The 21,405-nt window shown below is 40.2% G+C and overlaps 1 protein-coding gene and 1 pseudogene across 7 annotated transcripts in view; one reads left to right on the plus strand and one right to left on the minus strand.

Annotated features, from left to right (window-relative positions):
• Positions 1–202: 202 nt before the first annotated feature.
• On the minus strand, positions 203–8,505 carry LOC130851904 (52 kDa repressor of the inhibitor of the protein kinase-like; annotated as a pseudogene).
• Positions 8,506–9,023: 518 nt separating this feature from the next.
• The window catches only part of PTPN12 (protein tyrosine phosphatase non-receptor type 12), an 89,032-nt gene continuing 76,650 nt past the window's right edge, over positions 9,024–21,405 (plus strand). For 6 of the 7 annotated variants that reach the window (XM_057731124.1, XM_057731126.1, XM_057731130.1 and 3 more), the window contains exon 1: positions 9,024–9,471. In XM_057731124.1, coding sequence (XP_057587107.1) covers positions 9,373–9,471 — 99 coding nt within the window. In that variant the 5' untranslated portion in view covers positions 9,024–9,372. The remainder of the gene's footprint in view (positions 9,472–21,405) is intronic. The other variant, XM_057731131.1, reaches the window with a different exon arrangement.

A 21,405-nucleotide genomic window follows, 5' to 3' on the forward strand; every position in this document is an offset into this window, starting at 1 on the left:
AGGCCCGACTTTTGGTCAGGGAATCAGGTTGCTTGTCCTGGCAATAAAGGGGATTAAAAAAGAAGACTAACCAAGACTCAACGAGAAGCCAACCGGTCAAGATATTCAGTGATTAAGTGGCCTACAACTTTTCTATAAGATATTTTCAAGTTTCTTATAGATTTTTTTCAAATATCAAATATAAGAGCCTATTTAAAAAGTCTCAGGTATTTTCAGTGGTTTCTGAATTATGTGTAGGAAGCTCTGACTTATATAAAGTTTAACATATGTATCCACCATTAAATCCAAATCGTGTTTTATATAAAAATTTATTTTAAGCAAAGCCAAGTTACTTAATCTTTGGTCTGTCAAAGTGTTCCTCAGGTATGCTTTGAACCATTTTCACCCATTTTCATAGCATTCATTCTCAACCTTCATCACAGGAAGAATACATAGTACTTGCAGCAATGCATAAACATTAGGAAGAAACATGATGTCTGGCAGATGAAGGGCTTCATAAATAGTTGATGTAAGTTCCATATCTTTCCCTCTGTGTCTCCACTTGATTTCTCCAACAATGTAGCTCAGCAGAGAGCGTGTCAGGATTAGGTAAGTCACCTCTGCACATGTAAGCATGGTGCTCCTCTGATGTATTAAATTGAACTGTCCCATGACAGAAGGTACCAGTGATAAGCATTTAAGAGCTTTGAGGTGCTGTTCTGAGAATACATTTTTCAGTTTCTGAATAATGTGTTCCACTGTTGGAACATGTAGAGTTTCTTTATAGTAACTCTCAGTGGTTAGTTAAGATTCCAGGTTACTGTGCTGAGCTCTAGGAAATTTCCCTGGGAGCTTCATCTGAGTATGGAGTTTGGTTGCCAAATCTGTGGCTTCCTCAAACCAAAATTCATGATAAACTTTGATATTTTCTATCACTTCATTTAGTGATTGCAACACTGCAATCAAGCTGCTGGCTGCAAAGAACACATCAGATATTTGCCCCTGAAGATTTTTCCCAAAGGCTCTTGTAAAAGATTAGAATATTTTTAAGAACAACAATGGTAATGATGAAATAAAGATCTGTTACTGCACTACAGAGTACAAATGCTCGGCCAGTTATACAGTTATTCAATCTAACATTTGTGTCACTATTTATACCATCTAAACATAAAGCAAGTGTGTGTAGGAGGTCCACTAAGATTTCAAAAGCATCATGCCTGCCTGTCCACAGAGAACGGCAAATTTCCTTTAATTCTTTGCCCCTTTCTTCATTGTTCTAAAAGAGGAGAGAAATTACATTGTCAAGCTCTAAAAGCAGTTGTAGTGATTGATGGAAAAAAGAACAAACTTCCTCGATTGTTCCTAATGTGACAGATACTCCCAAAACAGCCACTGATTTTGCCAACCACATCCTGCCAAGGCACAGGAAGAGCAGAGTGTGTAGATAGCTTGGGGACATTTCTCTAAAAATCTAGAAGCAACAACTTTCATTTTGGAAGAAAATCCACTGGACACAATGTAGAACTGGCCACGATAGTACTCCATGTTTAATCGCCACTTCTCAGTTATCACAGTGTGAAATTTTACAGCCAAAATTTCTGCATCAGCTTCATAAGGCAAGAGGCTCACAAATTCCCCTCTCAGGTTGTAAGCTTCATCAACAAACCCCACCAACACAGGCAGGTGCTCTTCCCCTGCTATGTCTGCCACATCATCAGTGATGACGGAAAAGAAGTGAGAGTCTCACTTTCCTGAGGGTTTCTTCCTGAATGCATCTCTCACAGATCTCTAGCATCTGTTTCTACTGTTTCAAACAGAACAATGTGTTAACTGCTGTGTTGTCTCAAAGCGCTTTCTCAAAACCTCTTCACCAGAATTGATCTGGCACGCCAGCAGTGCTTGAAAGTTATCAGGAGTAAAGAGACCTTCTAAGATTTCATCTGCTTCATGTTCATCCAGAGGTATGTTTTGTTTTCCCATAAGAATCAAAGTTTCAAATAAAGATTTTAAGTATTCTTTGTTTTCCTTTTCTTCAAGGGTTAAAGGTAAAATGTCTTCATCCTGCTCTTCACCCCCTTCTTCTGCACTGGGGTTCTGAGCATTGCTGATGTTTATTTCCTTATGTTTTGGTTCCTGTTCAGAGGTTTCATCAATTTTTTTCTGTTTCAGTGTCCTGGTTTCATCTTCACTCGATTCTTTTATTCATTTTGTGTCTACTATGTGGACTATTCAAATGGCTGGTAAGATCAAATATTGTTGGTATTGCATTATCTCAAAGAACTGTCCTATAAGGACTTGTTCTACAGATTATAGAAATCTCAAAGTGTTTGGCACACAATCGTTAATGTTTATTTGGCTGATCAGGTGTTTTATCTTCTAAATCTGCTCTCCTACAATTCTCTACCCATTTCTGGCATCTGGCTGGATCCTGCAGGAATCTGAAGAAGGCCAGGTCCGACTGCGTGCTCTTCCGTGTGCCGTGCAGAAGTTGGGGATCAATGTCTGCTCTTCGGCAGGCCTGACCCTCCCCTCCCCACCTCCTTAGGGCAGCCCGCCTGCCCACTGGGGCAAGGGAGAGGAGCCAGGCGGGCCAGCTGGCTCGTCAGGGCTGGTGCATTGTGTGTGGCAGGGGGTGGGGGGAGGACAATTTATTTTTAATTTAAAATAATAGCAGTCACTGAATGAAAGGATTTTTTTGCTTATTTTGTTTTATGGCTTTTTGCTGATAGTTGGACCTAAGACCAACCAATATACTGGATGGATTTTATATATGGTGCAATCATATGTCACAGCCCTTGTTAATGATCCATTCCTGAATACAGAAACTAAATGTCATCAGGTTGAAGGATCACTAATTAGATGCTCAGGTAGTACTTGACTTTGAAGTTATTTATAAAATTTTAATGTTTCTTAGATTGTTAAATGAAACAGCATGAGAAATATGAGATAGAAAATTTACAGAAGAGGGTGAATTACAGTATTCTCCTGCAGTTAGTATTTATTATTACACTATTTAGCCTTTGTTGTGTAACACTCTGAAGCTTCCACTGAGTGGAGAACAACCTGGGTTTTGGTTTCAGTTCTGCCATCTATATGACCTTGGGCAAATTATTTAATTTCTCTAAGCTTAGGCATTACTATCCCTATGAGTATTCTAATGCATAAATAAAGACAGAGATGATACTACCCAGCCTGCCTACTTTAGGGTAGAGTTATGAGAAGAAACAGGGAGTAATGTGTGAAAAAAAACTCGGATATGTTAACTTTAGAAATATATATTAAAAATATTTCATTCTTTCCAAATTTCTCTCCATTTTTATATGCCTTTCTTCTAAAAATCTTATGCTTCCGTAGACTAAAAAGATATGCTCCTTTTCCCCCCAGTTTCCCTATAAACTGGATTTCGTATTTTAACAATAAAGTCACATATTTAAAAATGGTGAACAGCTTTGTTGCTATAACTAGGTTTAGGAATGAGGGAGTAAAGAATACCAGGAATAAAGTAGAGAAGAATTTCCCTCCCTCCTTTCTGATCCATGCTCCCATAACTTCTCAGCTTTGAGTCCTTAAGTTTGAGAGTATGGAGACTGAGGAATGCAGCATGAAATGACAGGTTAATATTAGAAGCGCTACTTTGGGAGAATCTTAGGAATGGTTTGACTCTTCATCTGCAGTTTCACTTATACCAGGTAAAAAAGCACTGTGACTCAGTGGTTTATGCAACAAGCTAGAAAGTCAGGACCTGTGGGCTTCTGGCCATGCATCTGACATTTGTTTTTCACATGAGCTAGTCATGTTCACTTCCAGGTTTTATTTAGTTTTTCATCTATTAATGAGGACAATGATGCCAAATTACTTTCCATGGTTGTAAAAAGAAACAGAACTCACAAAGAGCTATGATGCCATGAAAGACATACAAAGATAGTTTTTACGAGAGAACAGATGTAATGATACTCCGAAAGTCACAATTTCTACACAGATATAAAGCATTACTTCTACCTGAGCTAGGAGGGGAAGGGATACTATGAATATGAAATAGGTAAATAATTCTGAACCTGTTTTTGGATTATTTGTTATAAACTCTCATTCAAACCTTTACAAAAGTACTAAGAAGAAGGAAGATTTCTGAAAACAGTATTTGGCTTTCTTCACATTCCTCATGTATGTACCCAGAGTGTAGGTGGCTAGCGAGTAGGAAAAGAGCTGAAAGAAGAGACATAGGGTAAAAAAGTAAAAGGTCTGGAAATCATTAATTCTTTAACCAGTTCTTATTTTGTGTTTTCTATAAGCAAGTGTAAGGTGTAGCACACTAATTCTGAAGCACACCTCGTTAAGACAGCACCAGGCAGCTTTCCTAGAAGATGAAACTGAGGCTTAGAGAGGTTAAGTGATTTGCCCCGAATAAGAAATGGAACGGGTTTTTTAATCTTCATCTGTCTCATTTCAGAGCCCATGCTCTTTATTACTGCCCTATTCTGTTTCAGGAAAAGCAGAAATAACTTCTGGAATACGTGTCAACAGAACCTGTCCTAAAAAGTTATGAGGAAGTTAAGTTGCTCCAGAGATTCTTCCTCTCTCTCCCATGGTCTTTCCCAAGATAATGCTGCTTCCTTGACTAACCAGATTCTCCACACTTTCTACTCTTCTCACAAGGCTTCAGTTTGTCAAATCCCTAATTCTACCCCATGGCATTCAGCTTATGCCCTCGTGGCTTACTGACGTACTCTCACTAGGTGTCTAAGTTCCGATTCTTAACAGTGAGAACTGATACTCCCAGATCATGTTTCCACATCAGGCCACAGGCTGCCGGCCAGTCCACATGACTTTGTTCACTTGGGTCAAGTGCCCAAACCCTCAGCTGTGGCTGTGGATGGGCACGGCAGTCATGTTCCTTGAAAGCTGTGGTGTGAGTAGGTGGACACTCTGAAACAGCCTGCATCATTGTAAAATGTCACCCAGACAAGATATGCTTCCTGTTTTCTTTATTTGTGTGTTTCTATTAAAGATATCACCACCCTTCCTATTGTCTGGATTGAAAGTCTAAAAAAATTTTTAATAAATAGATTTAACTTTCTTGGAAAAGTAATGTACACACATCATAAAACAGCCAGAATATAACAGGGTATGCACATTGGAAGTTGCATCCTCTCTACCAAAAGATTCTCAAGGCCCTCCTAGAGGCAATCACAGCTAACAGGCTTTGGAGTATCCTACACATGTTCAAGCATTTTATCCATGTTTTATCCACATTCCATTTTTACATAAATGGAAGAATACCATAAACAAAATGTGTGCCTAGCTTTTCTCATTTAATAAGCAGATTATTTTTTTCATTTTTTAATGGCTTCATAGAACTTAATTATGTATATGCAATTTTGTTTTTTAACCAGTGCCCTTTTGTTAGGCAGGTACACTGTTTTCACTCTTGCTGTTACAAACAAGCCTGCAAAAAGCATACATGTTTATACACAGCTGTAAATATTATCTATAAATTTTTCAGTCATAGCATGCATGACATTTCCACTTTGATACATTTATGGCCAAATTGCCTCCAAAGATGTTGTGACCATTTCTCTCACCACCTGTGCCAAAGTCCCCATTTGCCCATACCATGCACAGCCCTGTGTTCTGTCAAACTTTCTGATCTCTTCTAATCTGGTAATTTCAGTCATTTTTAAATTCCACCTTCTTTCTTGCCCACTGAAGTCAGTTAGTCACCGAGTTCTGTGAGTTCTTTCAGTCTCTCTCACCTCCATCTGTGTTCTTTGTAATTGCAGTGCTATGACCTTAGTTTCAGCTTGTATTGTGTCATGTATTGGCTCCCAGTAGTGCTCATTCCATTCTCTCCCCTTATTACTTCACAATTTATCCATACACACACAGATTAATATTTTCCTAATTTCACTTTTATACCCAGAAACCTTTGGTGGCTCTCGCTGACAACAGTATCAACTCCAAATCTTCAGCCAGACATTGAATGCTCTCCAGAGTCCAGTCCTAGTCTACTTCAGTGCCTTCACACACATACAAAAGTTCTGCTTCAAACTTCTGCTTTGCTATCTTCATGCTCTTTTGTTTCATCACTTCTCTTCCCTGGGAGTTCTTCTTACCATTCAAACCTAATTTCACTTATCCTTCAAGGTCCTCTGTGACCATTTCATGCTGACAACCCAGTTCATAATTCTCTCTTCTTAGAACTGTTAAACCACTCATTGTCTGTATCACTCATTTGGCATTTATTAACTTACAGTAACCAAGATTTTATTGTTTTTCCTGTCTCCTGGAATAAGCTATAATCTCTAGAAGAAGCCATCTCTGAGAAATTTTTTTATCTCCCTCTGTCCTCACATAGCACCACCCCTCATATTTTTTTTTTTTTGCTTTTTTTATTTTATTTTATTTTTTTGGGGGTACACCAAGTTCAATCATCTGTTTTTATACACACATCCCCGTATTCCCTCCCTTCCTTGACTCCCCCCCTCAAGTCCCCCCCCACCTTCCCTGCCCCAGTCCTCTAAGGCATCTTCCATCCTCGAGTTGGAATCCCTTTGTTATACAACAACTTCCCATTGACTATCTATTTTGCAATTGGTAGAATATATATGTCTGTGCTACTCTCTCGCTTCGTCTGTTTCCCCTTCACCCCCCGCCCCCTCCCATACCTCGAGTTCTCCAGTCCATTCTCTGTATCTGCATCCTTGTTCTTGTCACTGAGTTCATCAGTACCATTTTTAGATTCCGTATATGTGAGTTAGCATACAATATTTGTCCTTCTCTTTCTGACTTACTTCACTCTGTATGACAGATTGTAGTTCTATCCACCTCATTACATATAGCTCCATCTCATCCCTTTTTATAGCTGAGTAATATTCCATTGTATATATATGCCACATCTTCTGTATCCATTCATTTGTTGATGGGCATTTCGGTTGCTTCCATGTCCTGGCTATTGTAAATAGTGCTGCAATAAACATTATGGTACACGTTTCTTTTGGGATTATGGTTTTCTTTGGGTATATGCCCAGGAGTGGGATTACTGGATCATATGGTAGTTCTATTTGTAGTTTTTTAAGGAACCTCCAAATTGTTTTCCATAGTGGCTGTACCAACTTACAGTCCCACCAACAGTGCAGGACACCCCTCATATTTTGAGGTGCACAAAAATATCTGTAGATTGAAACAAGACTTAAATATATTAAAAAGAGGAAAGTCTTTCCAAAAGACCTGAAATCCACCAAGGCACTTTACATTTGTTTTCCCTAACCTAAATGAGATGCCAAAGGTAGCTGCTGAGAATGCAAAGGACACTAATGTTGCAAGAAAGAGAGAGAAGCTTGCAATAAGAGGAAAAGTTAAAATAAAAAAACAAGAAACTGCAAAACCACTAGCCAAAATAGGACTCAGTAACTCAAACAAGTAACACTTCCCACCCAACTGTCACTAGACGGTTACACAGCTTGTCCAGCATATAGTCTTTATCAATCACCAACTGATTTGCACATTCTTTTGACATATCAAAAGTAGAGGCAGTCCTGATCATCTGCCCACTTCTCTGCCCACAGTCTAATTTCTCTCCTAGTTCTGGAGGAAAAGGGTATTCTATAGTGAACTATATTTGTAGGTGATCAAACCCAGATCCTAATCTTTTCTCATATCCAGTGAAACTGAGTCTGATTAGTGTGATTAAAGTAAAATATTCCAGACCCTTGTTTTAAATAAAGCTTACCTTAGAAATTAAACTATTCCTCTAAGTGAATTTACATACCTTTATAAAAATGCATAGAAAGACATTTGGAAGGGCTCCTCTGGAAATGGTTATTTCTGAGAAGAAGGGTAGATTGGTATATGTCAGTTGTGTTATCAAGAAGTTTATCATTAAATTCCAAGGTGCTTCTAAACATTCATCTGGGGAAAGGGGCCTACCACTGATATTTCCTATTTTAACTAAATTGCCTGACCAATCTGATCTGTAAAAACCGTTGTGGGTATAAGTGACCAAAAGAAGTTCACGGATCAGGCACATTATCACAAGTTTACACTCCGTAGTAAAAGGCAACATATGGTGTTGTAGTGAAAGCAAAAGGATCTGAGTTCTAGTTTGGGCTCTGCTGAGAATACCCTGGGGGACCATGGGCAAACGCTTTCTTTGTAAAATGGTGAATTAGACTAGGACAGATTTCTCTGATTACTAGAAGACTTACAAAGATGCATTCTACGGAGAAAAAAAATCTATTATTCAGTTCTGAGGTGCTGCGAATCTAAAGGCAAGAAGTCAAATTCCTTTCAATTCAGCAAATATATGCGTGGTAAGTATTAGGACAAACTCTGAATCTCAGGCGCTCACTCGCCGGGGTTTAGATAGATTTGCAAAAAGCAAAAGCCCTATCACTGAAGAACCATTTCGTTTCTCTTGGCCTAAGTGCCAAGGTCTAATTGCCAAAGTGCCAAGGTCTAATTGCCCTCAACATTAAGATGAAGACATACCTGCTGCGAACGTGGAGATGACACTACTACAGTTCCCAGCATGCCTCTCTTCTCACCGCCGCCCTCCCCGGCCCCCACTCCTGGACTCCTGCCGGCCGGGACATGTAGTTCCAGCCCATGGCTGGCGGCGGGCGGAAGCACTCTAGAAATACGCTTTTCCCACTAATAGGCGGTGAGATCGCAGTTTCCAACTCAAGTCCTACTCAGTGAGACTGAGCCGGTTTGTCCGGCTGAGGCGAACTCCCCTCGGCCAGCGATCCTTAGACCAAGGAGCTGCCCGGGCGGGACCACGCCCCGGAAGTGGAGTCAAGTCTCCCAGCCGAAAGCCGAAGCGCTTTCCAGCCACTCCTACCCGGGCCAGAGCCGGCGGGGCGGGCTTGGGGGCGGGGCGGGGCGGGGCGGGGCGGGCGGGGGCGGCTCGTCTCGGCGTAGCCCCGGGGACTGAGCCGCTGCGCGGGCCCGCGCGTCTGGGTGGCGGCGGGTGCGCGCCCGTGGGGAGAGGCGGCTGCGGCTGCAAGTCGGGAGGGAGGGAAGGAGGAACCGGGAAGGGGTGGGGGAGGGCAGGGCGATCGGAGAGCCGTGTTCCTAAGGCGGTGGCGGCGCCTCCGACGGAGCAGGAGGAGGGCGGGGAAGGAGGATGGAGCAAGCTGGGGGTTGGGGTTGGCGCTAGCCGCAGCGGCTGCCTCGTACTGTGGGAGAGCGGCGGCTGCTCCTGGAAGTTGTAGGATCCGGAGCCCGGCCGGTGCCGCCGCTGCCGCCGCCTTGGGCGGTGGGGAGGAGTAGGGAGCGGCGGAGGTCGAGTGAGAGGGGACGGGTAGGGAGAGCGAGCTGGGGAAGACTGAGCGGGCTCTGCGCCGGGCGGGAGGGCGGCGGGGGGGCCGGCGACCGCGGCCGGTGGGACGCGGGAGGATGGAGCAAGTGGAGATCCTGAGGAAATTCATCCAGAGGGTCCAGGCCATGAAGAGTCCGGACCACAATGGGGAAGACAACTTCGCCCGGGACTTCATGGTGAGTCCCTCCCCTCGCTGTCGCCTCCTCTCGCCGGCACCGGAGCCCACTGCCGCCTCGCCCGGCCGGCCGGGGCCGCCAGCGCTTTGTGTGCGGCTGCAAGCAGAGGGGCGGAGGGGGCGCGCGCCAGCCCCAAGGGCCGGGTGGACTCGGAGGCCGGCGGGAGGTGAGGTCGCCTCCGCCCCTCGTCCTCCTTTCCTCCTCCCGCGTTCGCGGCCCCCTCCGGCGGCGTCCGGGACGCGAAGGGAGAGGCCGCCGGGCCGAGCCCGCACTCAGCCCCGCCGCCCGCGACCACCTATTGTTTCTCGGGCCGGGAGCCGGAGGCGAATGAGGTACAGGCCGGGGGGCTCGTCTCTCCTCACCTCCTCACCATCCAGCCCGCCCTTCCAGGGAGGGTCGAGGCAGGGAGGAGAGCGGGTCGCGGCTGACGGAGGAACGGGGCTATTAAGGTTGCAGTTCACTCTTGGGGTCCCTTTGCTGAAGCTGGTCTCGGGAGTGGGCAAGGTAGGACTTCGCCGTTCTCGGATTCGTAATTATCTCCAATACATGGGAGAGGATTGTCCATGAGAAATCTCGTGGTTTGCTCAATTTCCATTTACCCCCGTTTCCACTCTTGTCTCTCGAGACCCAGGTTTGAGATGGTGTTGGGGTCAGCGTGGCTTGAGGTTGAGGGGGTAAGTGTCTGTGGAGAGGCGGGAGGTAGGGGTGGGGGGTGCGTGGTTATCCTGAAGGAAGCCTACTTCAGACTCTCTAGGGGATGTTGCCGAAGGCTGAGGGGATGTGACTATCACTTCCTATCCGGGGTGGGGGTGGGGAACTTGGGAACAATAGTCCTGGTGGGGCGGAGGCGACCGTACGGGCCGAAGCCCTGAACTGGGAGATAACCTTCTAAGTCTCCCCCCCCCCGCATCGACCCCCCCCCCCCCCCCCCCCCGCCTTCCGCCCTCTGCTTGTGCAGGCGGGCTGGAGAGGAGGTTAAAAGTATTGGTCATGGAATTGCTCTTGAACCATCACTACGCGGGGGTCAGATCCGGAGACGTGGGACCAGAAGTCGACTTCCTCCATGGCCCCCCCACCCTTTATTTTTCTGCTGGACAATGTTCCCTTTAGGGTTGTTTCTCGGTTTAGGAGGCGGTGGTTGCGGCTGCTGCTCCTGCGGATATTGCGCAAGACTGGGGCGTTGGAAACCCTGGAGGTCTGAGGAATGGAAAAGGAAGTGGGACTCTGGGAAGTGGCTGCTCCTTAGCTTTGGCGGGGTTTGGGAATGGGAAATAAGCTAGGGAAATTTTTGCTCCTGGACAAGATATACCTCCAAGAATAACCACTTAACTTAGAAATTCTCGACGGTAAAAAGGATACACGGTTAATGAGTATAAAAATGAGTGAGCAGCAAACATTGGCTAGTTTTTGTTTCAAAGTACAGTTTAATTGTTTACAAGGTGCAGGTGAAATGGCTTTTAGTGCTGAAATACTTTTTCACATTTTAAAGAGACTTCTGTCTAATAAAGCTTTAGCGTTAAAATTCTTAACGCTTGACCTTACACAATATTATAACAGTATTGTTGAGCTTTGTGAGTCCTGCCTCCCTAGACCAATGATACAGGCTAGAAGTTAGGTTTTGTTAGTATCTTTTGAAGGTGGAAAAAATGCTTATTAAATAATTTATGCCTTATTTTAAAGATTTTCTCTTGATATTTAGCCTATGTATTTGAAAAATTACTTTTTTTTTGATCTGAAAATGTCGAAAAGAAGACATGCTCCCTTTTTGCTATTGAGGATTTTGAATGTGTTGGGATCTTTGGAATGATATCACAATAATTGGACAGGGTCCCCCTTTTACTACTCTGCAGCAAAAATAGAAGAAAATATTTACTTAGAATATTTTAAATGTTTAAAACTAGTCTTATACAGTCTTATTTTGGTTGTGAAAGAAGAGGTGGTGTGGTCCCTGGCTACTTCTCCTTTGCATGCTAGTCATCGTGTCATCCATGGGCATATCCTGTCAGGAAAGAGCATTGTTTGGTGATGCAGGCCATCAGAGCAAGTGCCCAGTCTCTGAACTCCTGTACAGGGGAAGTAGCCTTAGGGTTCATGCTTTGGGGATGAGTCAGGGATTCCTATTGGAGATTTCATTTCTCCAGGACTAAATGAGTTTCCTTTTTCTTCCGTAATACATCGGGATAGCTAGGTGATTCTACATTTGAGATTTGATGACTAAGGCTGTTCTTTTATAGTGCTTGCTTTTTTTATTCTGTGACTTGATAAGCAATAGCTATAATTAAGGCTGCTAGTTGGTGCCTATTTTTCCCTTGACTCAAAGACTGGAGGGAAACTTTGTCCCCTTTGCCATGGAGAGAGAATAGGAGATCAGTTGATAGATTCTAACTCTTCTGTTATTCTTAAATTCTGATGATTTAAAATGGATTTTTAAGTTTTTAGCATTTTAAAACTGAACCTTAGGGTTAATTAGCTACTGTATTATAACCCTATTCAATTATGAAGTGATAATGTTTGTGTTTCAAATTTGGAAATTATAGAATAATAATGAAGAATGCCTTACCTTTAGGAAAGTGGGAAGGGGCATTCAAACTGTGGTCTTTCCATTATTATGTTCAGCCTTCCTATAGTCCCATTCCTCTAAAGGCTATCTCTGCTAATATTTTTGATGCTTCTCTGTGACCATACTACATATACCATTTAATATTCTTAAGATTTTTTTTTCCAACTTAATATTTAGGTGTTTTTCATTTGTAAAAATGATTTTAGGTGGCTGTATAATATTTCCCCTAGCCACTTTTAGCTTAACCATTTTCTTATGGTTGAATGTTTAGGCCATTTATTTTCTGCTGTTATATATCATGATTCTGAAGTGAACACATGCATAAAACTTCTTTATTTTGGGTTATTGCATAAGATATATTCCAGTAGTGGAAGTACTAGATAGAAGGGTATAAACATTTAATATGTGTTTATGAATAACTTTTTGGAGGAGTTCCGTCAGTTTATATAACTGTCAGTACTGTATTGAGTGTTCGTATATAGTGATTTTCTTGGATCCTTGATAATTTGATGGTTGAAAAATGGTATCTTGCTTTAATTTGAATTTATTGATACTAGTAAGGGTAGAAATTTTTCCTCTTATCATTAATTGTTCTATGAGTTGTCTGTTCTTGGCCTTGGCCGGTTGTGTACCCCATTCTGTAAAAGAGGAGAAAACTAAGGTATTGAGATGGTGTAAACAACGCACCAAAATGATTACAAGTTGATGGTTAAACAGCTAATCTGTGGCAGATCCAGAATGTGATCTCAGCTATCTCGACTTTTAGTCTTCTTTATGAAATGGCAGACAGTGATCATGACAAGTAAATGTGTATGGTAGGGTGGTGCAAATTTATGTTTGACAAACTTAGGTTTTGCTCCCATCTCTGCTGTAGGCAAGTTTTCTGACCTTGGGCAGGCCGCTTGAAAGAAAGTGAGTTAACTAAGTTCTCTCACCTTTAAAAGAAGAAAAATGCTACCTACTTCACAGGACTGAGAAGTATGAGACTGATATTTAGGATCTTCATCTAACAAATTATTGTGCTGTCTCTATATTCTCAAATGGCTAATTTATGTAGACAGTTACATGTAACTAGAGATAGTAGGAAAAAGAGATATCTCAGCTTTCGTTTTCAGTAATTTTCTTTTGCTTTTTAAAGCTTTGTCATGTATAATTAAAGTACTGAAACAAGAAGTAAATTTATTCTGATCAGGCTAAAGTTTATCTGATATACGCTAGACACTTGTATATAAAAAATTGTAAAAGACAACAGTGAAGCTACAAATATGGCAGTTTCAGTTTAAAAACCAGCTCTCTTTCTGCTTATGAAGATGAAGACAAAAATTTAATGAGTGGACTCAGTGGAGTATTTAAAAAAACAGGATGCCGTGGAAGTGTGAATTATACTACTTTTTTGTGAAACACTGGAAGGAGAAGATTTATGGACATTTTTTCTAAGGCTAAGCTGAGTTATAATAGCATGCATTCCTATGTGAAAATGCTATTTATAATAACTAATATTTTAAATTAATCTGAACTTAATTTATCAATTACAGGTAACTTCAGAGCCACCTTAGTAGTTATGCATTTAATTTAATCAGGGAATTTATTATATAAACCCATCTACTCTACTAATGTAATCCTGACAGAACTGCTCAAAACAACCAGTTTGCTTGCTTTGTTATGATTAAGTGATTGTTGTATTGTTTTTATCTTACCACAGTAGTTTGTGATTTTATAAATTAAGTAGAAGGGAAATTAACATTTTTTTCATCCCTACTGTATGTTAAACACAGTGCCAGATATTTTACACTGTCTTATTTAACGTCAGCAATTTATGAGGTAGATATAACCTATATTTTACAGATAAGAGAACACACTCTGAGAAGTAAAGTATCTTGCTTGACATCAAAACCTCTTCTTTATCCTGCCTGTCCAGAATGCATCTGTGGGCTCTTAGGACCTGGCTGGGACTAGGCAGGTGGTGGAGGATGCATGGCCATGCAAAAGGATTTTAGAGTTGAGCACGTTTAGGGAGTGGTAGATAATCTGTTATAACTAATGTAGCTGTTCTCACACCTTTTGATCTTAAGAGTCTTTTACACTCTGAAAAATTACTGAGGACCCCAAAGAGCTTTTGTTTATTTACTGCATTAGAAATTAAAAGATACTTTAAAAAATTTGCTTTAAAATAATGATAATAAAACCATTCCGTATTAACCTGTATACTATGTTTTATGACAAGTAATTATTATTCAAAAAATTATTGATATTTTGCAAATTTTTGAAATGTCTGGCTTAATAGAAGAGAGCTGGATTCTCATAGCTGTTGCATTCATACTGTTGCAATGTCACATTTCACAGTATCATGTGTCACGTACCCTCTAGAAAACTCCACTGTACACTCCTAAAGAGAATGAAAGTGATTTAAAAAAATATTGTACTAAAGTCTGTGCATTTGCATATTTACAGGTGAGGAAGCATAATTTAGTATTGTTAGGAAAAGAGTTTTGACCTTGTAGACTCTCTGAAATGGTCTGGGGATGGGCCATCTTTGAACCGTGTTTTGAGAACTGTTGAAATAGTCCATGGTAAAGGCTAACGTTGTGCTGAGAAGGCTAGGTAGGGATCAGGTTTTGAGGGTTCTTCAATCTGTGCTGTATACTATGGATCAATAATAGTAATTTTGAACAGTAACACACTACAGGTCTTAGAGTTACAGGAAAAGTGGGCAAGTATTAAGAAAATAGACATTCTGTTCGAACACTCCAGCAGTGTTTCCCCACCTCCAGTTGTCCCTCGCCACCCCAGCCTGCTTTACTTTGAGTCTTCAGTTTGAGTCTGGTAAAATGCTGAGAATGAGTACTACAGGTCTTTGCAGATCACTGTGTACTTTGAGAAAAGTAAGCAGTCATTTGACAGATCTGTGTTGTAGAAAGTTGATTCTGATGGCAGTATGAAGAATGGATTATCTGATGAAGGAGAGCATTTTTGAAGCTGCTGAAATATAGGAAGTGAGATATGAGGGCCTAAGCTAACTAAGACAGTGGAACAGAGAGTGTACAAAGGATGTGATAAGGATAAAGAGATAAGTCTCAATGAGTCAGTAGATATGAGTAGTGAAGGAGACAGGAATGTTGTAGTATGACTCCAAGGTTTCTAGCCCTGTTTATGGTCACCCAGGTTGGAAGGTACCATTTGGTAGCGGAAGGAGGAAGGGAGGAGAAGCAAGCAGAGGAGACCACGCAGAAGATGGCTGGAAGAAATTTCAGTCGAAGAGAATGAGTTTAGTTTTGGACACGTTAAAACTGAGGTGCCTATGAGACAAATTGTAGAAATGTAGAGCCCAAGAGAGCTGATGGGACAGAATTAAAGCATGTAAGAGGTATTAGAAAACATGGGAGTGAACAAGCGTATTCAGACAAGCCTATAGAGTGACCAGCTTTAGGTTGAAGAGCAACAGCGTTTAAAGAGCAGCCTCTAAATGGAAGTGCTAGTGATGGCTCCCGGGAAGGTGTGGTTGAAGAGGAAGGAAGGGAACCCAGAGGATGTCAGAAAAGCCTGGGAGAGTTTCAGGAAAGGAGTAGTTACCCAAGTCAGATACAGTAATTCTGGGAGGACCGGTAAGGTGAGCTTGAGAAAGCACCCATTCTGTTTGCCAAGTAGGAGTGATTTGTTGACTAGAAAAGGCAGTTTGGGGTTGGGGTATAGGAAAAAGCCAAGTGATAGTGGGTTGAAGAAGAAATAGGCGACCACCCAAGGGTTCTGTGGACCAATTTGAGAATTGCTGCTCTAGAGTAATTCTTTATTCTGGATAGTAATCCTTTATGAAACTTTGTTCCTTGCTTTCTTTTGTTACTGACTTTCTGAACTTGACTTAAGTTATCAGCTATACCTGTGACTCCAGTCCTGAGTGCTTTACCTGTGTGAAATTGACCTCTAAGTGAATCGCTTAGCAGACATTCCCACTGAAAAATAGGTTAAGACAGAGATTGTCTGAGAAGAAAAAATGTTAAAAAGCATTGACCCAAAAAAGAAAAAAAGAAATAGGCGAAATGGTATAAATTCCTTCTATTTACTTTAACATTCTGAAAGTAGATAGCGGAAGCCAGAGGAAGACACAGATCCCCTCCCACTGTCTGCTTTTTTTAAAAAAAGATGAGATAGGACAACATTTTTCGTATATGCATTTCTTATCTATATGTTTAAGTATAATTTTAAAAGACAGATAACAGGAACTTGTCTTTTGGTTAAATAAGACCTCTGAAGCTTTGATTTAAGATTAGGATTTGATTTGTTAAAAAATAGGGGAGGAAAGACTGAAAGCCTGGCAAGATCTTATACTGCACAGACTAGATAAATATAAACAATGTCATCATTTGTTAAACTGTTCAGTATTGTGGTGTAGGTGTTTTAAAAATTAATAACAGCTTTATTGAGGTGTATTTCACTTAGCATAAAATCCATTCATTTAAGCTGTGTAATTTTAACAGTTTTTAGTATATTCACAAAATTGTGCAACCATCACACAGTCAATTTTTATCACCCCCAAAAGAAACCCCATACCCATTAGCAGTCATTCCTCCCTCCTTCCCTCCTTCCCTCCTTCCCTCCTCCCCGCAGATCTAGGCAGCCACTAATCTACCTTCTGTTTCCATAGATTTACCTCGTTTAGACATTTCATATAAATGGAATCATATAATATGTGATGTTTTGTGACTGACTCCATTGACTTAACATAATGTTTTCAAGGTTCATATGTGTTGTTGTATGTTCAGAAATACTTAATTCCTTCTTATGACTGAATAATTTTCTTTTCAATGGATATACCACGTTTTGTTTATCCATTCATTTGTTGATAGACATTTGAGTTGTTTCCACTTTTTGGAATATTTTGTACTATATAATAATACATAAAATGTAATATATTTTGTACTATTTTGTGAATAATGCTACTCTGAACCTTTTATACAAGTTTTTGTTAGGATACGTTTTTTATTATCTTGGGTATATACCTACAAGTATGTTTAGCATTTTAAGGAACTGCCAGACTGTTATCCAAAGCTGCTGCACGTTTTACATTTCTGCCAGGAGAATGCACATTTTCCATTCCCACCAGTTTCTTTACATCCTCACCAATACTTGTTATTGTCTGTCCTTTTGAGTGTAACCACCTTAGAGGGGGTGAAGTGCTATCTTGTGGTTTTTAAAATATCTCAGTGAGCTTATATAAATGTTGCGGTGTGTCTAACGTGTCTTTACAGCTAGAGTGATAGGAAATATTTTCCAGTCCTAGCATTCGAGCTAATCTTAGTCCTTTTCTAGTGCCATAGGTTTAGTTAAGATTTTCTTACCTTTGATGAGTCTGCAGCCAAACATTTATATTTTAATTACCTTCAAAGGTGGAAGTGAACTTTTAAGTAACTTTCCAGACATGGCTTGCTGAGATAGCACACTAAAAATTTACCTCGTGTTAATTCTCAAGGATGTTTTCCTGTATTTAATTTTGGAATATTGTTAGCTTTTTTACCTGCAGTATTTGATATTTAATTTGGAAAAGAATTTTGAAAGACTGAAACAGAAAGTAAGATATTAACATTTAGATAGATTAAAATTTTTTGTTCATATGGTAAACATTTCTGGGTTTCTATAGCACTCAGTTCTTTAAATTCATAAACATTTGCATTTCTGACTTCCCCAGACTGAAAGCCTCCAAGGCTAGGGACTGGGACTTAATTGTCTCTGTATCCCCATTGCTTAACATAGTGCCTGGCATTTAATAGGCATTAATGGCCATTGTGTGAGCAGAAATTCTAGCGAGCTTAATGCTGTTAGAACTTTACTCTTCATGTGGATTCTTCAGGTTGTCCAAGGGGTTTGTCTCTTAGACCAGCATGAGAATTGCTTTTTCCTCCTCCTACCTACATGTGTGTCTGCACCAATGTGGTTTTATTTTTAGTATACACTGAAAAAAAGAAAATAAAAGATAAAGTATTAGACTGAATTAAGTAAAACTTAAATGTGTTCTTATTAATTGTAATGCCTTCTACATAAATGTGAAAAATAGTATGGTACATGCTTCTCTCTGGACACTGATTGTTAAGCATAAGGATTGAGGGAACCACTTAAAGTAACCACTTGTGTATCCTCCACCCCATGAATCACACTCTGGTGACATTAACTTAGAATATTAATTTTTTTTTTTTTTAGAACAATCCATTTATTTGCATGCTTTTTAGTATTTAGATACATGAATAAATAATCTCCTACTATACTCAGGAAAGTCTAAAAGATTTAGCCACTTCCTTCAATAGAATATTAATTTTAATAAAATGTCCACTTTTAACTTTTGGTTTTAGATTTCATTAAGAAAATCCAGATATCATGTCACTGGCATCTCTTCAACAATAGTGGTATCTTGTAAGTCGGGGGTGTTTGGGGAGTGATTACAGCAATAACTGTTGTTCTCTTCTTGCCTCAAGTTTCTTGCCTCATTTGATTCATTCCATATATCATGCTCACTTTCCTAAAATACCACTTTTCAAGTGTTGGCATCTGTGGGATAATGGAGGGCATACTGGTTATAAAATCTGAAGATGTGTGTTTAAGTCCCGGTGTTGCTGCCTAATTCTGTTTTCTTTAATACATTTATGTAGGACCATATTGGAAACATGGTTTTACTCTTATTATCGGAAAAATATAAGTTCAAAAAAAGCCTCAAGGCTCCCTTTGATGACCATTAAAATTACTGGAATTTTAAATGACTAAGTTAACTCAAAGCATCAGACCCAAGCTCTGCTTTTTTTTCAAACTATAATTATGTCTGCCTGTCTTACAAATTTCCCTTTCTTCTACTCCACCCCCCCACCCCCCATTTTGTAGCTTTTGCCCTGGTTTAGAATCACAGACCAGTAGCAGAGCCGTCTTAACATAGTCTCTCATACTTTTCCAGTATTAAACTCCTGTGTTCCGCAGTGTGTCCTTTCCTCTGGAATGAGCTATTTCTCATCCTGGAGCATACCCATTGAATGAATGAAATCTTGCTTACCTGTGTTTGTACTGTTGAACGTATTTTTCCCTTTTCTTAGAAAACTCCCCTCCTATTTTATAGACCAATACTTTGAAGATCAGAACACTAAAAATTTAGAATGACTTTACCACATTCACTCAGAACTCAGAAGTCAGAATTGTAATTAATTCTCACTTTCTTGGATAAACATATTAGCCTAGTTTATCTTAAAAGTACTTGTTCTCCATTGCAAATTTGATTTTTAATACCATGGGAAAAAAACCTTTCATTAGATTTGAGTTGAAGACTGCTAAGGCAAGTCCAGTGATATGCAGTTCTGGTAAATCACTTGTCTCTTCCAAAGAGGAATTGAACCCCTCTCCCAGTATTTCATATTTCCTGTAGTATTTAAATTTTTAGATTCATGCATTCAAACCTTGACAGTTATCTCCTTCCCTCTGAAATAGCACAAGTATCTTGTTTCCATTCGTATAATATTATAGTGTCTGTAAACTGGCTTATGGCAGATATAAGTAGTTGCTCCCTAAAAGTTTTTCCTAGAGAATGTTAATCTCAGAGGCTTTGGGATGTATGCTAATATCTACATTTCCTATAATAACTGTTTTTAGATGTAATCTGCATTTGAAAAGATATTTAACAGCATTTGAGTAGCTACCCTGATAGTCTCTGAAGGAATGCAAAAATGCAGCCCTGTCATCCTTCCATGGTTCCTATCATCCACTATTCGTACAAAAGATATTCATTGAGTGCCCACTGTGCCTTAGGCACAGTGTTTAGAATTGGCAATTAAAAATATGACAGTTGTTTCCCTTAAAAAGTTTACTGGCTATGAATAGACTTGTGAGAAGCAGCAGGTTTTCCTGGGGGCAGTGGTTGGGCCTCGGGGTTTGCGAACCCTTTCAAATTATACATAATGTTTTGTGTGTAAGCCCATTGGGAGAGGGGTGGAGAAACTATAGCTCTTAGATTCTCAAGGGATTTGGGTTCCAAAAATCTTAGAAACTCTAGACTTTGGAGCCACAGAGTAATTAGTTTCTGACCTGGCCCTGTAAGTTATCTAGGGAAATTGGGGATATAATAGCTAAAAGGGCCAAGAAAAGACGTATGTAAAGCTTCTAATGTAGTATATAGGAGGTACTCAGTAGTAGTTCAAGACGTGGTATTACTCTAAGGGAAGTGTATTCAAGATTTAAACCATAGAGGCAGGACAGCCTACATCTGCCTGAATAGAACTTGGACAACTTCAGCACGGAGGCCACATTTGACTTGACTCTGGAAGGAAGAGTTTGTCAGGTGGACTAGGATAAAAGGCATTTCAGAGATAGAAAACAAGCAGCACTTGCAAAGACACAGAGATAAGAATGATGGGTTTTAGATGAGAGGAATAGGGTGGCATTGTAAAAAATAAGCAAAGCCCATATACGCAAATAAATAGGAGGGGATTCCCAAAGGGAGAAGAGCTTAAATGCTGAGCATGAGATGAATATAATATTGGCCTCAGCATTCTTGAATGTTTTGGTGAGGAGTGTTTTGATGTCTCACTGTGGCATAGTTGTTTACTCTTACAATGTATGGTGTGGTTGGTATGAAGGATCTTTTTAAAATGCATTTCCACAAGGCTAGTGTTCTTAAATCTGATAATTTTACCTTATCCCAGATATATAAAGTAGTACTCGCTCTGTTTATATGGTTCTTAAATGGCTAGGTCAGTGTTTTTCATTGGCTTCTGTTAAAAGTATCCTGTAAAAAGTACATTAAAAAAGTCTTTAGGATCTCAGCAAATTATTTATAATGGTAAGCCTCTGTTTAGTTTGGATCCCTCAGCATATTTGAATTTTCTAGGAAATGACTGAGAGATTTTGAGACTACACATTTGGAATCAGAACCAAAGTGAGAAGGGAAAAGAATTCTAGCTCCCATGCTATGAAAAGGTGGAGAATGGCTTTTCTGGACACCTTCTCCCTTCATTGTGCACATTGGATTTACTCATAAGTCAATAGACCCTTTGATGTTAAAGGAAAGATGAAAGTTGTTTAGAAATTAAGGAGCTTGTTACAGGTTTTACAGTTAGAAGTTGGCAGAGCTGAGTCTGCCCCCAAACAAGCAAGATGTATCAAAGCAAGATGCTTTTTCTATGACATGATGTTGCTTAGACCAACAGTTGCATTCTTATTATTTAGAGATAAAGTCAATAAAGGGAAAAAAAGTGGGGCATAAATATCCTGAAAATTACAGAAAAATTCTTTGTTGGTATAGATTTTTGGTTGTAGCCTACTTGCAAACCAGCTTAAAAGGGAGAAAAAAAATATTGCAGTAGAATACTGCCCTTGAGCTGCTTTAAGGACAGGAACTAAGAAATGGAGAG

The sequence above is a fragment of the Hippopotamus amphibius genome, chromosome 4 (genome assembly GCF_030028045.1).
Source record: "Hippopotamus amphibius kiboko isolate mHipAmp2 chromosome 4, mHipAmp2.hap2, whole genome shotgun sequence".
Lineage (NCBI taxonomy): Eukaryota > Metazoa > Chordata > Mammalia > Artiodactyla > Hippopotamidae > Hippopotamus > Hippopotamus amphibius.